The sequence below is a fragment of the Lygodium microphyllum genome, chromosome 20, assembly GCF_053477565.2.
Source record: "Lygodium microphyllum isolate KBCC chromosome 20, Lygodium_microphyllum_v1.1.10, whole genome shotgun sequence".
NCBI lineage: Eukaryota > Viridiplantae > Streptophyta > Polypodiopsida > Schizaeales > Lygodiaceae > Lygodium > Lygodium microphyllum.
This window is the reverse complement of record NC_141154.1, coordinates 14,170,727-14,190,096: the sequence shown is the minus strand read 5'-3', so window position 1 is coordinate 14,190,096 and position 19,370 is coordinate 14,170,727. Positions and strand designations below refer to the sequence as shown.

At 41.5% G+C, this 19,370-nt stretch overlaps 1 protein-coding gene across 2 annotated transcripts in view; it reads left to right on the top strand.

The window, feature by feature from the left end:
- LOC148018694 (protein OSB2, chloroplastic-like) overlaps window positions 1–19,370 on the top strand; it is a 119,377-nt gene that overhangs the window by 23,418 nt on the left and 76,589 nt on the right. Inside the window, exons 2-5 of one of the 2 annotated variants that reach the window (XM_087661106.1) lie at window positions 11,270–11,328; window positions 11,504–11,534; window positions 11,612–11,724; window positions 18,083–18,227. In XM_087661106.1, coding sequence (XP_087517232.1) covers window positions 11,270–11,328; window positions 11,504–11,534; window positions 11,612–11,724; window positions 18,083–18,227 — 348 coding nt within the window. Of the gene's footprint in view, window positions 1–11,189; window positions 11,329–11,503; window positions 11,535–11,611; window positions 11,725–18,082; window positions 18,228–19,370 lie in introns of both variants that reach the window. The other variant, XM_087661104.1, reaches the window with a different exon arrangement.

Sequence of the window (19,370 nt, the reverse complement as noted above, 5' to 3'; positions counted from 1 at the left end):
ATCTTTGCAGATTGCCCAACTTGCTGTAAAGGAAGGGAGGGTTGCAAAAATGCCAAAAACCTTGGATTCTGCATCACTTGAGTAAACATACTCACAGCAGCAACTAATTGAGTCTTGAAAATGTCTTCATCCATAGAAGAAGCTGTAAGAACTTGTGGCTCAACCATAACAGGAGGAGTAACAAACTGTGGAGGTCTAGAAGACTCTCCCACCTCATGAACAACAGGGATCTCCTGTGATGAAGACGCTTCCTCTCTGGTGTCTTCCTTTCTATCAGCCATAATGCACAATTCTGTGTCTACACCCAAACAGACCCTGGCTCACTCTTTAGGGAAAAAGTGATTCATATCCCGGCAATGGAACCATGTAACCGGCCTGTTCACTGGAAAGGGCGGTAGTGTACAACCAAAATATATAAATGCTTTCACCCAATTCACAGTCGCCCACTTTACCTGAACTTAAAGACACAGAATCAAGAAGAAATACAGGAAGCTAGATTGCTCCTGTTGCGACACAGACACCCTGTTGGCCCCTAAGTCAGGCGCCCCTTGCGGTATTTCTTTATTCATTAACAAAGAGATAATCCCACAATAACCTGCCTACAAGCTGTCCCTGTACAAAGTGGAGAAGGAAACACAGTTCCAACCCAATTTCGACACCATAACGGCAGTACAACTTGACTTGGTCATTATCCCTACTCAATTGGTGTCTCCATACACCTAAACACACTCAATGAAGTGCCTGGTAAGAAATTCAGCACGCTGCATTTTCTGGCTTTTGTCTTTAAACAGCTCCTAAATACATGTACAGTGTCCCTGGAGCTTCCTTGAAGCTTCTGGAGCAAATAGAGACCAAAAATGCCCAAAACCCAAACCTGCAAAAATATACAGCAGGCTGTAATTTCCTGTTTTGGGCCCTGTTTTACCTGCCAATCACTTGTATGCGTAGCCAGCGGGCTCCCGCACCTTATGGGCCACTTGCCCTTTGAATCCTGCGAGATTTCACGCGAGAAATCTTAGGAAAACAGTGTTTTCCACACAAGTATTTGCTTGAAAATGCAATTAGCAAACCCTGTACCTGTTCAAGAGGCTCTTGCCTCGGCAATTATGCATAAACCCACAACACTGTACATGATCCATCTGATCAGCCCACAACACTGTACATAATCCATCTGCTCAGATAAGGAGAGAGTGACCTAGGAGGAGCAAGCTCAACCTCTCTACACGAGTCAGAGATGAAGAAGTACCCTCCATAGCTGATGTATTTGCAGCAATTTGCCCTCAGCCCCATGAGTTCCATGCTTCAATGTGCCCCTCATGCATTGAAACTCGTTTTTTTGTGCTGCTTTCTCTCTCTGTTTTGGGAATTTATGCCCAAATTGTGACACATGGCATACATGTAACAATTTTCCTGTTTAAACCTTTCGGTCTAAAATTCTCTATGATCGGTGCAAAATTTGACCTCGGCACAGACTAGAGAATTAATCCTCGTGCAAAAACGAAGATAATGGCGCGAACAGATTCTGGGGTCCAAAATAGTAACTCCCTAAATTTTAGGAGCTGCTTCCATTGCATCCCCACTAGTCTTCTGGCCATCTTTGCAGACTATGGCTACATCCAAATTTGCAATGTAGCTCAATTGAAAGTGAATTTCCACTGATGACCCCACATGGACTAATCTCTTGGAGATTTGTCCATCTTCACTTTGAACTAGTCTCTTCCAGGTTAGAACACACTTGTCCATATACACTTTCATAAGTCTCTTCCAGGCTTGTCAATCTACAGTGCCATCAGTCTCTTCCAAACTTGTACTGGAACTTAACTGTCTAGTCTTGACTCACTGGACATTCCTGTCCGTTTCACATACTAGCCATGCAACTCAGGCGTTTAGATTTCAAGAGGGATCCTTCCAAAAAGAGAAACCAAATAAAGTAGTAATAAAAAAATCAACAAAAAGATAATAGTTGTCACAGTCTTTATGACAATAAGACTTTTGTGATTCAAGGTGAACATGAAGTATTTGATAATCCTTTGTTGTGTTCCACTAAAGTTCAGAAGCTGATAAAGAAGGAAGCTTGTGAGGTGTATATGTTATGGTCTCTTCCTGTACAAAACACTTTTACTTTCTGTAATATGAAGCAACAATTTTCTTATGTTTGTGAGTTGAATGTAAGTAATGAATTAAGTGGTATTTAAAGATGTGTTTCCTTCTGATTTACTAAGTGGCCTTTCACCAGATAGGGGTGATATAAATCACTCAATTGACATAGATAGGGATACACACCCTATTTCTAAACCACCTTATAAGTTAAGTCAAACATAACACCAAGAAGTTGAAAGACAAATTAAGGATTACCTTGATAAAGGGTTTATACAACCCAGCAATTCACCTTGGGCTTCGCCAATTTTATTGGTAAAGAAAAAAGATGGTTCTATGCGACTTTGTGTTGATTATAGAGCACTTAATAAGATAACAGTGAAGAATAAATTTCCTATGCCCAGAAGGGAAGATCTTTTTGATCAACTACAAGGGGCAAAATTCTTCACAAAGATAGACTTAAGATCAGGCTATCACCAAGTGGGATGTTCCTAAGACATCATTTTGTACTAGATACGAGCATTATGATTTTTTGGTGATGCCTTTTGGCCTCACTAATGCACCAGCTACCTTTATGAAACTGATGAATAGTGTGTTACGGCCCTATCTAGGACATTTTGTAGTAGTCTTCTTGGATGATATCTTGATCTTTAGTAGATCAAAAGAAGAACATTTGGAACACTTACGATTAGTATTCCAATTGTTAAGAATACATTCCCTTTATGCGAAGAAAGTTAAATGTGAATTGTTCGCACAAGAGGTCAAATATTTGGGGCATATTATCTTGAAAGAGGGAATCAAGATGGATCCAAAAAAAGTAAGGGCAATTATTGAATGGCCATCTCCAAGGAATCTAGAAGAGGTGTAGATCATCCTAGGATTATCTGGATTTTATCGTAGATTCATTCGAGATTATGCTAGAATAGCTGTTCCAATGACAGACCAACTTAAAGGAAAAGGGAAGAGCTTTAATTGGGGAATATACCAAAATGAAAGTTTTCAAAAACTTAAGGTAGCTATTGCTACAGCTCTAGTACTATTAATTGGGGATCCCAATAAACCATTTGTAGTTGAAGCCGATGCCAGTGATAAGGTGATAGGTGCGGTCTTTTTACAAGAAGCTCGACCAGTTGCTTTTGAAAGCAAGAAATTAGACCGTGCAAAACGGAATTATTCTGTTTATGAGAGGGAGCTGTATGCAATAGTACATGCAATGAAGAAATGGAGGCACTATCTGTGCGGTGCCAAACTTTTGATCTTGTCAGATCATGAAAGCATTAAGTGGCTTAATGACCAACCGGATCTACAAGGGCGTAAAGCGAGATGGGCCGAACTCCTTCAAGAGTTCGACTATGAGATAAGGTATAGAAAAGGAAAGTATAATATAGTGGCTGATGCACTCAACAGAATGCCCATCATAAATGAATTGAGTTTTACTCAGTTCACTTCCGATTTACTTGAATCTTTGAAAGGGAAATGTCGGGTTGATCCGGCATATTCCAACATATGGGAAGCAATAAATAATGGGGATCCAAATGGAAGAGCCTCCATAGAGGAAGGAATATTTGAGGATGTTCATCAAGGAAATGGAGCATCAGGGGTTGCTCAAATGAGATTCAAGTGGAAGAATCTTACCATTGATAATGTTTATTTACTCTACAAGGGTAGGGTATGTGTCCCAAAAGATGAAGAAATAAGGCGCCAGATATTCTTTGAGTGTCATGATACCCCTAGTGCGGGACATCCAGGAGTTAATAAGACTTATAGTCTTATTAAAAGGCAGTTCTATTGGTCTGGAATGAATAAGGACGTCCTTGGCTATGTGGTCAAATGTAATAAATGCCAGGTTAATAAAGCTAAAAGATTAAAAATGGGAGGACTTCTCCACCCATTAGAGACTCCTTCGGGAAAATGGGAGAGTATCTCCATGGACTTTATTATTGCATTACCCAGAATACAGAGGGGGTACGACTCTGTGTGGGTGATTGTGGATAGGCTAACCAAAATGGCTAGGTTTATTCCAACTTTAACTGATGTTAAAACGCTAGAATTGGCTAGATTGTTCATAGAGAACGTATACCGATTGTATGGCCTTCCGACAAATATAGTTTCTGATCGGGATAGAAAATTTGATAGTCAATTTTGGCGTGCTGTATTTAGGAAGTTGGATACTAAACTTAGCATGAGTACGGCGGACCATCCACAAACTGATGGGCAAACTGAAAGGGTTAACCAAATCCTTGAAGATATGCTCAGGGTATATGTAAGTAAATGACAAACTAATTGGGAAGAGTATCTACCGATAGCAGAGTTTGCATATAATAGTGCCAAGCACTCTTCCACTGGATATAGTCCATTTATGTTAATGTATGGGTTTCAGCCCAGAGCTTCTCATGCAGTAGAATTGCATAAAGAAAAGGTTCAGGCAGCCAAGGACTTTTTGGAGGATATGAATAGCATGTTAAAATTTGCTCAAGAAAATATTAAGAAAGCTCAAAATCGAGCTAGATCTTATGCAGATCCTCACCGAAGAGACATCTCCTTTGAGGAAGGAGAATTGGTCTATCTTAAGGTGCCTGAACAAACTAAAACCATGAAAACGAGATGATGTCCAAATCTTTCACCCAGGTATTGTGGTCCTTTCACAATACTTAAAAGAGTGGGAGAACATGCTTACAAGCTCCAACTACTTGCTGGTAGTAAAACACATCCGGTTTTCCATGTAAGTAAGCTAAGGACGAAGCTGGGTGATTTGGATAATTTGATCTTAAATGATAACATTGTGGAGCTATTAGATGACCAATCTAATCCACATGAACTAGAAAGAATATTAAATGTTCGTAACAGACGAACAATGAATACTATTTATCAAGAATGTTTGGTCAAATGGAAAGATTGTTCAGAAGAAAGCTCAACATGGGAGTGAGTAAGTACCCTAAGGAAAAGGTTTCCCAATTTACAGTTGGACCTTCCAAGTATCGTTTTCGAGGACGAAACCGATTCTTAAGAGGAAGGAAATGTTACATTAATAAGGTAAATTATGGGAGATAGGCGCGAGGGATGACCGTCTGGGAGCCTTGGGCACCCGAACGGGGTGAAGGGGAGCCTAGAGAGTAAGAGAGTCCAAGAATAGTAGGACTCACCTGAAGCGGATGACTGGCAGAGGAAACGGGGACAGAGGTGCCAGCACTTATCTAGGCGAGGTTGGGAGGAGAAATGAATCACTCGTACCATTGTTTCACGTTCAGATAGTCCGTCATCGAGAGTTGGACTGCTGCGTCAGACTGGTTAACTACGTCTCACTTGGCCTTCCCAAGGGAGGCCGTGCCCATAGGGCCACAAAGATCGATATGAACCAACTCCAGCAGTGAAGACGCCCTCCTTAAAGCAATTTGGGGATGTAGTTGCCTATGTTGCTCGCCTTGCAAGCAACTAGGGCACAAAGTGTGAATAGGAGGAAAATTTGGAAGTCCCTCCACCACCTTCTTCTGAGAAGCCCGCTAGATCGCATCAAGGTTCATATGCCCATAAGGAGCATGCCAAAGTAGCCCAAGCTCGTGAGAAGACCATGTAACTAAGATTGTGAGTGCATAAAGCCCACCTTGTTGTGTACCTGTCCAAAGAGCGACACCTGAGGAAGCATCCTCGATGGTAACCGCATCCTGTGTAAAGACAAAGCAGGTACCTAGCTTGGTCAGGCCATAAACAGATAAAAGGTTAAAACCCAAATTTGGTACATAGAGGACCTTGGCAGAAGAAGATCTGATCTGGCAGTAAGGGAATAGTCCCCACTCCAGGAATAGGAGCGGTAGAATTGTCACCAATGGTGACTGTGCCCCCTCGGGAACTCAAGTCTTGAAGCCAATCTTGTTGGTAGGTCATGTGAGAAGAAGCCCGATTGTCCACAAGCCAAGGCTTCGCTAGTGTAGAAGAAGCAAGAGCTGTATCCTCCACCTCAAACAAATATACAAAGGCAGATTGTGTGGTAGCGGGGATAGCCTTCGAATCCTTTGACTCCTGCTTCGGCTTCAAATGGGGGTATTTTTGCCAACACTCCTCTTTGGGGTGAGTGCCCTTCCCACAGTGTGGGCACTTGGGCTACTTCTCCTTCGAATCCTCCTTGTCCTTGGCCTTCTCCTATTGCTTCTTCTTCTTCTTCTTCTTCTCGCCACCTGTACCTACAGTAAAAGCCTTGGGGGAGCTTGAACCACTAGCCCCCACCTCTCTGAGTCGCTTGTCGTGCTCCAAGACAAGTGGTGAAAGCTCCTCCCATAAGAGTTTCTCATGGGTTCTCGAGGTGATATGGCGGGTGTAGAAGACATTGGACCGAGGAGATGGCAGCTGAGTGAAAAGAATCATAGCTATGTCTTCAGAGGAGATCTTCCATCCAAGAGGGGCAAGCTCACCCCGCATATCCTTAATCTTCGTGACGATTCTCCTTCATAGAAGGAGAATTATCAAGATTGAGCAGCCGTAACTTCTTCTCAAGGGAGATTTTGTGGGCAAATGTCTTGTGCTGATACAAAGACGCAAGCTTCTTCTACACTTCCGCCGCAATCTGCAACCTGCGAACATGCACAAGAATAGAATCCTGTAGACTCATTAAAGATAAAGGAACGGGCTTGAGAGTTGGGCCAATCCCATAAGGCTGCACGGTCCATGGAGACCCCATCATCAGGGTCCTCCTCGGAACGAACAATAGGTGAAGAAACAAGCGCCCATAGATCGAAAGTGTTGAGGATGCACTCCACCTTGCACAACCATAGGGAATAGTGGGAACCATCCAACTTGTCTTCCTTGGGAAAGGAAGGGAGAATGGATACTTGTATAGAGGGAATCAGGGAAGGCATGCAAATATCCGATGGAAGCTTCTCCGACGGGGCCTTCACAGTAGATGGAACCCTTAGGATACATGGATAGAAAGACGGGTTCGAGGAGACTCCTCCTGTTGTCGATCAAGAAACTCTCAATAGTCACATCTCTGCTTAGAGGAGTGTCGAGAAAGAAGCTCCTTCTCCGAGCCATCAAAGCTTGAAAATTGGTAAGTGTTTTTGAGGGAAAGGATTCGAAGTGGACAATTGGTCCACAAAAGAGGACGACTGGAGTAGAGGAACAAACGCCAAGGAAAAGGGACAGTTGCCTTTTGGAGATGTCGAAAGAGCCCCAAATTATGAGGACTACCACTTGAATGTGGCCGCCAAGCGTCAAAATGAGGTCACTTGATTGTGGATGTTTGTCGCCTTGCCTTGCCTCCAGAGACGGTCACCTCTACACAGATGCAAAAAACGTAGGTGATTTTGGCTTCATTTTGGGGCAGCCAAGGTGGTCTCTGCGGAAGATCCCAAATCTGTGTTCTCACTTAGGGAATGATACCATGTGAGAGTGCGCAACAGAAGAAGGAACTCTATAGAAACAGAATTTGTATCCTTTTTCATTAATTTGTCTATATAATGATTTATTAAATTTTTTTCCTTTGCACTAATTAGATATAAAGAAAAGTGCATTGGAGCTGGCCACTAATGAGTGGTCATAGGTTATGGTGGACCCACGCGGTGGGTTAGAGAAAAGATAGTTCACACTTCCACCTATATGGCCCGATTGGGCGCCTATGACCAGAACTCACGCATATCAGGGTTAGACTCGCACACAGAAATGATTGATGCCTTGAAGTGTGGGCTAGATCCGCCAGAATAGACAGTTACAATCAACAAGATGACATGATCATGAAATGCTTGTACAATGTGCATGTGTGGGTTGAAAGCTTGAAATGCAAATTTCTTTGCATAGGAAAGTCACATGAAGATTCTGATACCGTTTTTGCGATGTACACGGAAAAAGCTTTCATATGACACCCATATTGGGGGGGTCCCTAAATTTTAGGAGCCTCGAATTAGCCTAAAAATGCTAGTCCTAAAAAATAGGGATGTCATTCTAAAAATAGTAAATTTTGTACTTTGACTGTGCTTACTAAATTTGGTTGTTTCTATTCTTGACAGTATTCAGCCCAAAAAGGAAGGCCATAAGAAGAGACAAGTGTCAAGACACTTGTCACAAGTTTCCAAGTGTCCCACCACTTGTCACATCTCATGACATGTGACTGGACACTTGTCTTGTGCTACTCCACTTTCCCCTTTTGTACTAGCTCTTTCCTCTTCTATAAATAAGAGCTCGTTTTTCTTCATTCAGCATCATTTTTCTTTGCTGTAAACTCATGTACAACACCCATAGATAGCCAGAAACTGGCCCCATCCATCCCCATCATCATCTCCCACTTCTCCATTATCAAATTCCTCCATATTCCCTCTTCTATCACTGCTGTTTTACAGGACAGCAAGTTTGTAAATTCATTACAGCACCTCCTTCTCGAGCTCTTTCTCCCATTTTAGCAACAAGAAGCAAGCCCTATCCATGTATTGCTGATCAATGATAAAGAAAGGCTGATTTCCCCTCTTTCTTCAACCCTCAATCTTGTCTCCATTACTTTTACATTTTCATGGCTGTAATTTTGTGAGTAATTTTCATTTTCAGCTTAAGTGTTCATTCTCTTTTATATTAAATCTTGAAAACAAGCGGATATCATAATTGTTAAGTATACTACGTTGTTCGGGGCGTTTACAATGCTGAATACAAGTATGTGGACTGATTAGTCCTTGCACACAGCCCTAAGCATCAATGAGGGCACTAGGTTGAAATGAGTGGCAGCACCAATGTTGGAGAGGAATGGGAGCAACGTGTGCTGAATCTGCAGAAAAGAGTGAGTGAGAGTGACCAAGAGGGTTGCTATAAATAGCCCTCTCCTCCTAAATCTGGCCGACCAGCTAGTGGCTTGCCAAAATTGGCCGACTGCCCTAAAATTGGCCAGCAGCTACTCAAAAATGAAATGCATAAACACATAAATGTTGAACAAACTGACAGAGCTCCTTTGTCTCTTGCAAGACTGTGACAGGAGTTCACAACTAGGAGACGATAGATTGACATACAAAATAGGGCAGGCTAACAATTCTAGAGCACTCAGTTTATTGCATTTCGGAGCATTTTCTCCTCCAATTGGGATTTTACGTGCATTTCTTGGGCATTCTTCAGCTTGCCTCACGTCTTAGACATTGTCCACTCTTTACAGGATCTTTTTGTGCATTTTTTGGTATTTTTACTAGCATTAAATGCTGGTTGGCCATATTTTTAGCCCTAGATTTTAGGTCGGCGAGTTTTTGGGATTTTTGGTTATTTATAGCCTTTTCCCACTTGGTGGCAGGTGCGCACTCTGACTTTGTCATCTTCCTCCATCTCCGGTGGTGCCATCATAGTCAGCATGATTTCGTCCCTTCACTGATGCTGTGGGCTGCATGCAAGGACTGATCAGTCCTCTTCTTGTATTCAGCATTTGTTCCTTGTTTAGTGCAGGTTTCTTTCTTCTTTTCTTGTAGATTCTCTCTCTCTCTCTCTCCCTTTGTGTTCATGTTGCTTCTTTCGTTGCGCGTACTCACAATTTGAAGATAGATTAGTAGAGCTCAAGAAATGTATTGATGAGAATCTTGCCAAGGAATTCATACACCATTTAAAATCTTGAGTGGGTGCTCCAATTCTATTCGCCAAGAAAAAAGATGGATCCCTCTATATGTGTGTGGATTATAGAGGGCTCAATAAGATTACTATCAAGAATTGCTACCCTCTTCCCTTGATTCTAGAACTCCTTGAATGACTTGGGAAAGCCAAAAGTCTTCATCAAGATAGATCTTCGTGGTGCTTACAATCTTGTTAGAATAAAGGAAGGTAATGAATGGAAGATGCCTTTTTGCACAAGGTATGGGCATTTTGAACATGTTGTCATGCCATTTGGCCTCATGAATGCTCCAATAGTTTTTCAACATATGATGAATGATATCTTTTAAGAATACTTGGATGACTTTATTGTGATCTATTTGGATGACATCTTGATCTTTTCCAAGAACCAAGAGGGGCATAAGTATCATATCAAAATAGTCTTGAATAAATTGCAGGAAGTAGGCTTGTATGCAAAGCTAGAAAAGTGTTCTTTTCATCAAACTGAAGTTGAGTTTTGGGGTACGTCATTTTTGCGAAGGGAATTTCTATGGACCCTAAGAAGGTACAAACTATTCTAGAATGATGTTCAATGCTTTTTGGGATTTGCAAATTTTTATCGAATCCTTTCAAGGATTATTGAAAGATTAAAATAAGCCTTTACCTCAGCAATTGGAGCAGCAACAAGTAAGAAAGAGTAGAGCCAAGCTTAAAGCTCGAGGGTGGCCATGGCAGTAGTGGGTTAGGAACTAAGTGGTGGTGGAGCTAAGTGGGTTAGGAGCTCTAGTACCACTATTAGTTCAATGCTCAGCTGCGTGCACACAAATACACTCTCACATTGTGATTAGTGAAACAACAAAAGAGGAGAGTGTTGGAATGTCGTTCACTAATTTGAGAATGATTGAATGAAAGTATGATCCCTAAGGTACTATAATAGATCTGAAGTGAGAATGAGTGAATGAAACTACAATCAATGAGTGAATGAAACTACAATCCCTAAGGTAAAAAGTGCCCATGGATAAGGGAGTGCTCACATTAGAACAACAGAGGAACATGATAAGTGTAACAATAACCAGTTTGATATGGGCTGTGCGTGAGTCAATTATGAGAGTAAAGGAAGACAAGCAAGGCTTAAATGAAGGCTGATTATCATAAATCAAGCTGCCCTAAACTGGCTGCCCCTACTCAAAAGTTGCAGAGTATGGTTAACATGAATGGAGCTTCTCATGTTGTGACATGTGTATTGATCAATGATGATATGTAGATAGCAAAGTGCTAACACAATGGTGATTGAAGGATCTCATTTGTTGAATGGTGTGCTTATCACGTTTAAAGAAAAGGACTTGCTCTAGATCGTTATGTCTAGCTTCGCAAGTGCAATTGGGTGACACCATGTGTAATAAATGAAATCATGTGGTGAATTGCGGAAGTTTCTGGGTAGGATGTTGCAATAACTTTTAGCAGTTTCTCCTCCTTTTGTTCCATTTTGTAAGGTACTTGATAATATGAAGTGAATATTTTGCACTGTCATTGTTCATGAAGCTCTCTTACAGGTTCTTGCTACAATTTTGGGATGACATGGCTCAAATTGCTGCAGATCACCTAAAAAAAGATGATCTGATTTTTGTCTCAGGAAGTGTGTTTGTGGAAACTTTCACAGGCAAAGATGAGCTACAGAAGACTCTTTGCAAGGTCAGTCCTGAAAGTGCAGAAATAGAGATTGCAATGTATAGATTATAGATCGCTTTGATCTCAATCTGAATAGCATGCAATTATTAGCTATTTACAGAACTGGTCATCAAATTTCCTGTGGCAAAGTAACAACGTTTCAATTGGATAACTGTTGAAGATTGGGTTTTATTTGCAGGTGATTGTGAAGGAGGTTAAGTTTGTTGGGGGTAAGGCTGCTTATTATGCTTATGGTTAGAAAACAATTACTACTGTCTCATTATGGGATCTTTATTCATGAGCACAGCCAGTGGAACCTCAATGAACAAAGATGGGGCTGGATTGTCAATAAGTCTTGAAGAGAAATGGAAAGATGTTTTTCAAAATCCCTCTCAATGGTGGGACAACAGATCAAACAAAGTAACTTCCATTTTCAGAACTTCTTTTGTGTTCTTTATCAGGCTTTGGATCTAAACACCCCTAGGGGCAAATTGATAAAGGCACTATATTAGTTCTCCTGAGTCTTGAATATGGATTGGAGCTTGATCTTTGTCTTTTGATACTCGGGAAATTTTTCATTTACAGTTGAAACAGCTTTACATTGCGTAGATGGGTTTTCTTGTAGTTGGTTGTGTGGGTGGAACGTCTCCACCAACTATATCATCCATTGCATTCCTTCTTACATGCACACACACTTTCAGAGCTTCACCTCCTCGTATTAATGTCCATAGGTTAAGTTGCTTGTGTCCTTTTCTATATTCCATGGGAGTGACTTTGTATTTGGCAATCTCAATCAGCTGATATATGATTCTTTTTGCTTGTACTTCTCTCTAACGATTGGTATTCCTCATGAAGGAGGTGATTTGGGAGTTTGAAGTTTGTTGTTAGTATTCTTCAATTTATGGAATCCATTATCTAAGCCCTGCCTTTTACCCTACAGTGTCTTGATTTAATGTTTGAGCTAAAGACCTGTCTGCCTTGAAGGGTGCTTATGAAAGTCTACGACCACTGCATTTGTTTTTTGAAATAATTGGCCAGTTTAGGTTTGCAAACCTTTCAGAAGGCCAGGCATCATTATGGTAAGCAGTTTTAGTCACAGGTGTTACTTGGAACAAACCAACCTATTGATTGCTTGTTAAATGCATTATAACCTTGTAAGCAGAGATCATTATTTAAAGGGAGCCTGTAAGGAACCATATGACACAATGATGTAAGGGTGGGTGATGCTCCCTATGCTTCTAGTGACCTCCATGATTAAATCTGCATCCATTCTCATATTATCATGCAAGGCATATGCAATGCAAAAGTTTGTTGTAAGATCAAAATTTACCACTTGTTCATGCGTGTCTTAATCAAATGATTTGTCTGTCCATTACCTCTGGAGATTCCTATTGTTGATATGTGATCACTTGATGCATCCTTTCAGTCACCCTTTTTCATTGAGGTAGTATTGTATAAGAAAATTAGTACACTCTATGGGAACTTCTAGAACATGAGGACATGAGAGCTGAGTAGATTTCTCTTGCAAAGTAAAGCCTTGGCTGAAATTTTCAGCGTTAACCTCTATGTGCCCCCTTTGCCCATTAGACATTATGGTTATTAGTTTGGAAAAATAAGGTGTGCTAATTATATAGGTTCAATAGCATGGTTGGAGCCAAAAGGTCTATATCATGTGAATAGTGGGCCTCAAGGTAGTTTGGGGTGGGGGAGGAATGCAAGTTGGAGGAATGTAGCACCGCCAAAGGTTTGTAGGGGTAAAGGCTAATGATCAATAGCTGGACGGGCATCCCTTGTATAAGTATACACTATACAATCATATATAAGTGAAAACAAAGAAATAAGGGTACCAACTATTGATCTAAAAATGCATTAGCTTCTTTAAAACAGCCCCAAAGCATGCTTAATTAAATGTTACCAAACTTTATTGAAAAGAACACAATCTTAGAGCATTTGTGTCCCACATGCAAACCCTAATTTGGGAGGTCCCAAACTTTCTATAAATAGATATGTGGAATGGAGTAATTGCATGATTAATTTAGTGAATAATGAATGATGATCAATTGAAAGAGAATTTGAAAATGGATAAATGTGGGAGAATATATGATCGGTTGGGTAGAGATGGTCACCTCATTAGGAGGTAACTTGTGGATGTAAACTAAGCTTGAAGTGTGTGATGTCTCCATGGAGACAAGGCGAGCCCCATGTCCAGCATGCCCTTTAGAGTTGAGAATGATATTGGTTGTGATGGTTGATTGGTGGTAGTGTGGGTTTGGCCTTGCAATTGTTCTTAGTTTTGGTTGCTACTACCTTGCCTCCCTTGTTGGGGGGTACTCGATTGATGGGTAGGGGTTTGTCTTTTGTTTTGGTTGTGTGTATGCTACCTTTGATCAACACTCTTCATTAAAATGGCCAGCCTTTTGACAGTGTTGACAATACTTGTTTTTCTTTGGCACGTTCTTTCACCCAGGTTTTAAGGATGATTGGGTGTTCCCCCATGTCTCACTAGCTTGGTTTTGAGTTTGATTTTGGTTTTGGTTTTGAGTTTTGTTGCCTTGTCCTTGCTGCCCCTTCTAAGAAGAGACAACAAAAGCCCCTTCTACAGAGGAAGCGCTATGAAACTGATTGAACAACCGAGTGCAATAGAATAGTTGACACTCAAATTAATAGATTACAGGCATGGTGGATTATGAGATTACTTGTTGCACAAAATGAAAGTATTTTCTAGGCAGCTTGTTTACAAACAATGGTACTTGTCGTGAGGGGACTTAGGAGCACCTCTAGTGGAGAATTTGGTGAGAAGTGCCGATACCTAGCTATCTTGATCTTAAGGTCATCCAGTCAGTGATTGTAAAATTTTGAAGCTCATTGTTGAGATCTATAGGATACGTCCTATTCCGAGCCACATAGTGGTCAATAAACTGTTCCATTGCTTTGATGCTAGGTCAAAGCACTGTAGTTGTGAGTGGAATTTAGGTAATAAACCTTGCATCAACTCGACAATAGCGGAGGCATTTTTGGCCTTCCATGGCAGACAACCTTTGGTGGAATAAGTGTGTATTTTGTTGGGGTTCTAGCTCCTAAAGAAGGTCCCACAAGTTCTGAGAATCAAACATGTCTCATCAGATTTGACCAAGTGATATAGTTAGACTTGTTAGTGAAATCATGCTTGGCTGATGAGGAAGAATTGTGAGGTGTCTAAGGGTAAGGAGGGTAGTAAGGATAGAAAGGGGGATAGGATGAATAGGTAGAAAAATTCAGAGAGGGATCCACAGGTACATGTGGAGTAGGCACATGGTCTCTCAAACTCCACGCAACTATTGGGTGAGGGCCGGCACAATAGCACAACTAGATGGCCCACTGGGAATTGTTGTAAAGGCAAATTGCGGTATCAACTTGTCAACGCCTACGTAAGCAAGGATAGGTATCCCATATTGAGAGTAGCCCAAAAGTGTGTAAGGTGCAGGCTGAGCCCAAAAGTGCATGAGCATCACGGGAAATTGAAGGTGTGGGGATCCTAAATGTTGTGCCTATGTTTAAAGAACCCCTCGTTGTGGTATGTGCAATGATAGGTGGTGTCTAATATGGAAAGGTGAATGGTGTGAAGGGTAATGGTGATGCCATGAAATAAGTGGGTGGGATGGGTAGGTTTTGAAAGTGTGAAGTGAATGATGATGCATACCCATTATTGATTTTGATTAAAGATGGAAATTGAAATTTCGACGATGATGCAGAATGCATAGCAGAGAAAACACCATTTTTATTTTGACTTTGAAAAATTTAAAAAGGAAAGGAATATGAAGAGCTACCAATATTTTTCTTATAGTTACCCCTTTGTGTATTGATATACAAAAGCGGATGTGCAATGGGACTTTTATCATGATCAACATATGGCTGTCTAGCTTTATCTTGATCTTTAGTATAATGTTGCAAAGGCGGTGAAGTAAAGAAGAAGAAGGAACAAAAGTAGAAACTTGTGTACCTTGTATTGGAGTAGTAGGAAAGGTTTGAAAGTAATGGACATACTCCGGATTTGTTTCTCCAAGAGGAGGGTCCATCCTTTACGGTTGTCTCAATGGCCTTGCAACATCATTAAGTTTATATGCAACATTTGATGAGAAAGAATTAATTATACCTACTTCAAGCAGCTTTTGTCGAAAGCCTTGTATTCTAAGCTCTTTAGACTTGGCTTTGTGAGCCATGATCAACTCTAGCTCGTCAGCAGTAGACAATAGCTTGAATTGAGATGTCCTTTTATAGATTAGTGTATCCTTCCAAATTAGGGTTTGCCTTATGGGACATAGACACTCTAGGATTGTGCACCGTTTAATGAAACTCTAGCTAATTTATATGTTTTGGTGCTGTTTTGAAGAGCTAATTTCGCTTTACACTGCAGGCCGCTTACTCTGGAGTAAAGGAAGTAGGACATCACCTCTACAAAGAGTAGGAAGAGGTATGGGGCTATAGGCCAGCTGTGACAAATGGATCTCTCTAACTGAAACTCAACCCCCCTTTACCCCTTGATGCACACTTTGATGGTGGCTGACTTGTAATTAGTGCAAACACGCTTGTCATCCACTTATGAGGGAAATCAAGCTATGCTATAGTGCCCACCAAGAAGTCCCAATCCACCCTGTCATATGCCTTTCCAACGTCGAGAAAGAGCATGGCTATCCATTGCCTGCTGTGCTGTAGGTGATGGATCTCCACTGGGACTGCTCCAAGCGGTCCTCCCTCAAAGGGGAGGAGACTAACTAGACCTGTTGGCATGCTACCCGATATCAGTTCAGAACTAAAGATCTCCCAAAATGCTTGTTCACCACCTCTTAGTATGTAGAGAAGAATGTGCTAGACTGCCCATGCTCTTCAGGGCATTTCTACCCATCTCTTGTGTGGAAAGCTTGGGCTAACTCCTCCTTAGTGAAGCAGCAAAGGAGAGACTGTCCCATCCCCCTTTTGACAAGGGAGGGGATATTGTCCCAACCTTGGTGTTTGCATTGCATCACGGGAGCTGAGATTGCCTCCTATGGAAAAAGCTGCATGTAGAAGTCGGTGGTGAGCTCCATCAACTCCTCCAAGCATGAATGGACCTTCCTATACTGGTCACAAAGGCTGTGGATCTAGTCCCTCAAGGTGCACCACTGGTACACCTAAAAGAACTCCTTGCACATTGTATCCCTTTCTGTGCGCAAAAAGCAGTTGAGGTGTGGAGGGAGAAATTTGATTGGATTCTGTCTTGGAAGTGTGTCATTCGCTCCCTTCTTCAGTTGTAATAGTAAGAGGAGAGGAATTTAGAGGGGTGCACTTGAGTCTTCTGCTGATGTATGTGGATCAGATGTTAACTTGCAATCATCATTTTCTCCCTTGTTCAGCTATAGTGGCGAGAGGAGTTGAGGGAAGATGAATATGGAATAAGGGGAGGGGAAGACCTGGTGTGAGGAAAGCCTAAAGGGCTTGGTTATGGTAGGTTTCTAGTAGCACATGTTACATGTGGAGAGCAAGAGGAGATAGAGACACTGTTTATGGATTGCCCAAGGGCTTAGGAGGTGTGGAAGAGAGCCCTTAGGATGGTCTACTATCGTGTGGCTGAGACTATGATAGTGACTTGGGAGATGACAGCCTGTGTCATGGATAGAGGCCCAGCTTGTGGATATCAGAATTATTAGGGGAGCTAGTCTTTTCTCATTTTGGTCAGTACTTGAGTATGCTTCCCATGCTAGACTTCTCATAGGAAGTGGGCTGAGGCCCAAGGGACGTTGTTGTGTATTAGAGCTGATAGCTACTATTATTGTTGTTTCATATGGAGTGCTAGATGCAGTCATGTCATAGGTCGGAAGGACATCTGCACTGTGAGACACAATCATGCCAGATATGTAGAGGGCGTTTGTACTGCAGAGACTTTTTCTAGGATTTGGATAGATTTCATTGATATGCTCTATGGGGGATGGCAGAGATGAGGGGGAGACTGATTCTGAGTGCATGAGGAGGAGGAGAGAGGCTTCGTGCTTGGGATTCTACCCCTTCTTCCATTCTGAGTCACATCTGGTTTGGCATTACAGATTGCCTGATTGGCTCTTTACTCAGCTGTTGTATTAGCTTTCTCTTGTATCTTTGATGTATGTATACTTAAAGTCCTATACAGGGTTAAGTTTGTAATTTTAACTTGGGAAAATTTTTTGAACTGTTTATTAATAGATTTCCCTTGTGAAAAAGGAAAGATCTGCACAGGGAGACTCTGTAGGTTGGCTGGAGGAATTGGCGAGAATTGGGGAGAAGCAGAGTAATAATGGAGAGGCTTATCTCATGGCCATAGGAAAAAAGATCTGCAGGGAGGCACTGTAGGTTGGATAGTGGATTTTGTGAGGTCTGAAGAAGGCAGTGAAGCAGGGTAATGGGTGGACACTGTTATTTCATAACACCATAAATCTTGTGCAATGAGTATTTTGAGCCTCCAACAGTGCTGGGGCTGCAGGAAAACAGCAGGTGAAGCAGGATAGAGACATGGAAGCAAGTTGAGAGGCTGCACCATGCAGGATGGTGCCAGTGAGAGAGGTAGGCTGGAGGAAGGACTGGGGTTCAGCTTGGTCACAGGGGCTCAATACTTCAGCAAGCAGTTTCTGACTGGACTTCCATAAGCACAACATGATGAAAATTTTAATCATAGAATTGACTTAAATTTTTTGAGGTCAATTATAGGTCTCTTCTTGGAGAGAGGAGGGAGAGGGAAAGAGAGAGAGGGTCCAGGAGATTCCATTTTTCTTAATAATAATTCGCCTAAAAGGCAAACCCAAGGTCACCGGATTTCAAGCACAAGGTTTCAGGGGATGCTTTATGGATTGACAACATGAAGACTCCAGTATGGGTGAAACAACGGTTGGAGGAAAAAGGGGGCCTTCTTCATGGAGATGATACTGAGGTGTCATCAGGTATTTCGGATACTCCCCTTTTGTGGAAATTGAACTGTTTGAGAATGCATGTTTAATTCAATGGCTACAGTTGCTTCAGTTCTGTTATAAAGCGCACCAATAGTGTGACTCTCAAGTTAAGTGGCTTTGTCACATCTGTAATCAACATAAAATCAATCATTCAAAGGCTAACATTTGATGGTTATGGACAACTCACATACTGGTTATAATTAATTGTATAGTTTTAAATGAACTAGCACAAATAAAAGATGACCGATGGCTGTAGCAACTGAGGATCTAGAACTGAAGATCTGATACTGGTGGAGGTTCAATGATGTGCATATGCTGTGGGTAATTGTAAATTTTAATATAGATTCAGGAAAGCGGTGGAGCTTGAGGGAAATGACCTTAAGCCGGTTTTTTGTTTTTTCTTCTGGCTGTAAGGGTTTTTTCCCAGGGAGGGGGGCAGGGGCTATGTTTCTCATCATCATTTAAATTTTATGTTTGTGCTCTCTTTCATGAGATATGTGAATCTGGATATACGTAGCCTCCTAGTGAACTTTGGCAAAGTAATTGGATTTGATAAGACCAAGTTCCTGTTAGAGTGCGCAATGGAAAGGAACGGAAACATAGAGACAAAGGAAGAGAGAGATTGCAAGAAAGGAAGAATGAGATCTGTATTGAACAAGAAAGAATGCTGATATAAATGGGAAAGCGGAAGGAGACTGATCGGTCCTTGCATATAGCCCACATTGTTAGTGAGGGCACTAGATCAAGCTGATGTTGACGGCAATACCAGAGATGGAGGAAGATAGAGTCAGAGTGTGCACTTACCAGGGAAGGAGGAAGATGAGATGGATGATCTGCCAATTGAGTGGGGGAGGCTATAAATAGCCAAATATCCCCAAATCTGGCTGACCTAAAATCTAGGGCAAATAATATGACCGATTAACATTTGGTAAAAATGCTTGAAATGCTTAGAAAAAATCTTGAAAAGGATGGACAATGTCCTACAAGTGTAGGTAGATTGTGGAAAGTAGTAATTGCTCGGAAAATGCACACAAAATCTTGACTCGAGGAGAAAATGCAGCGAAATGCAATAAACTGAGTTTTCTAGAATGAGCTATCTCTTCCGTCAAAACAAGTTACAGATAGGTCAGAGCT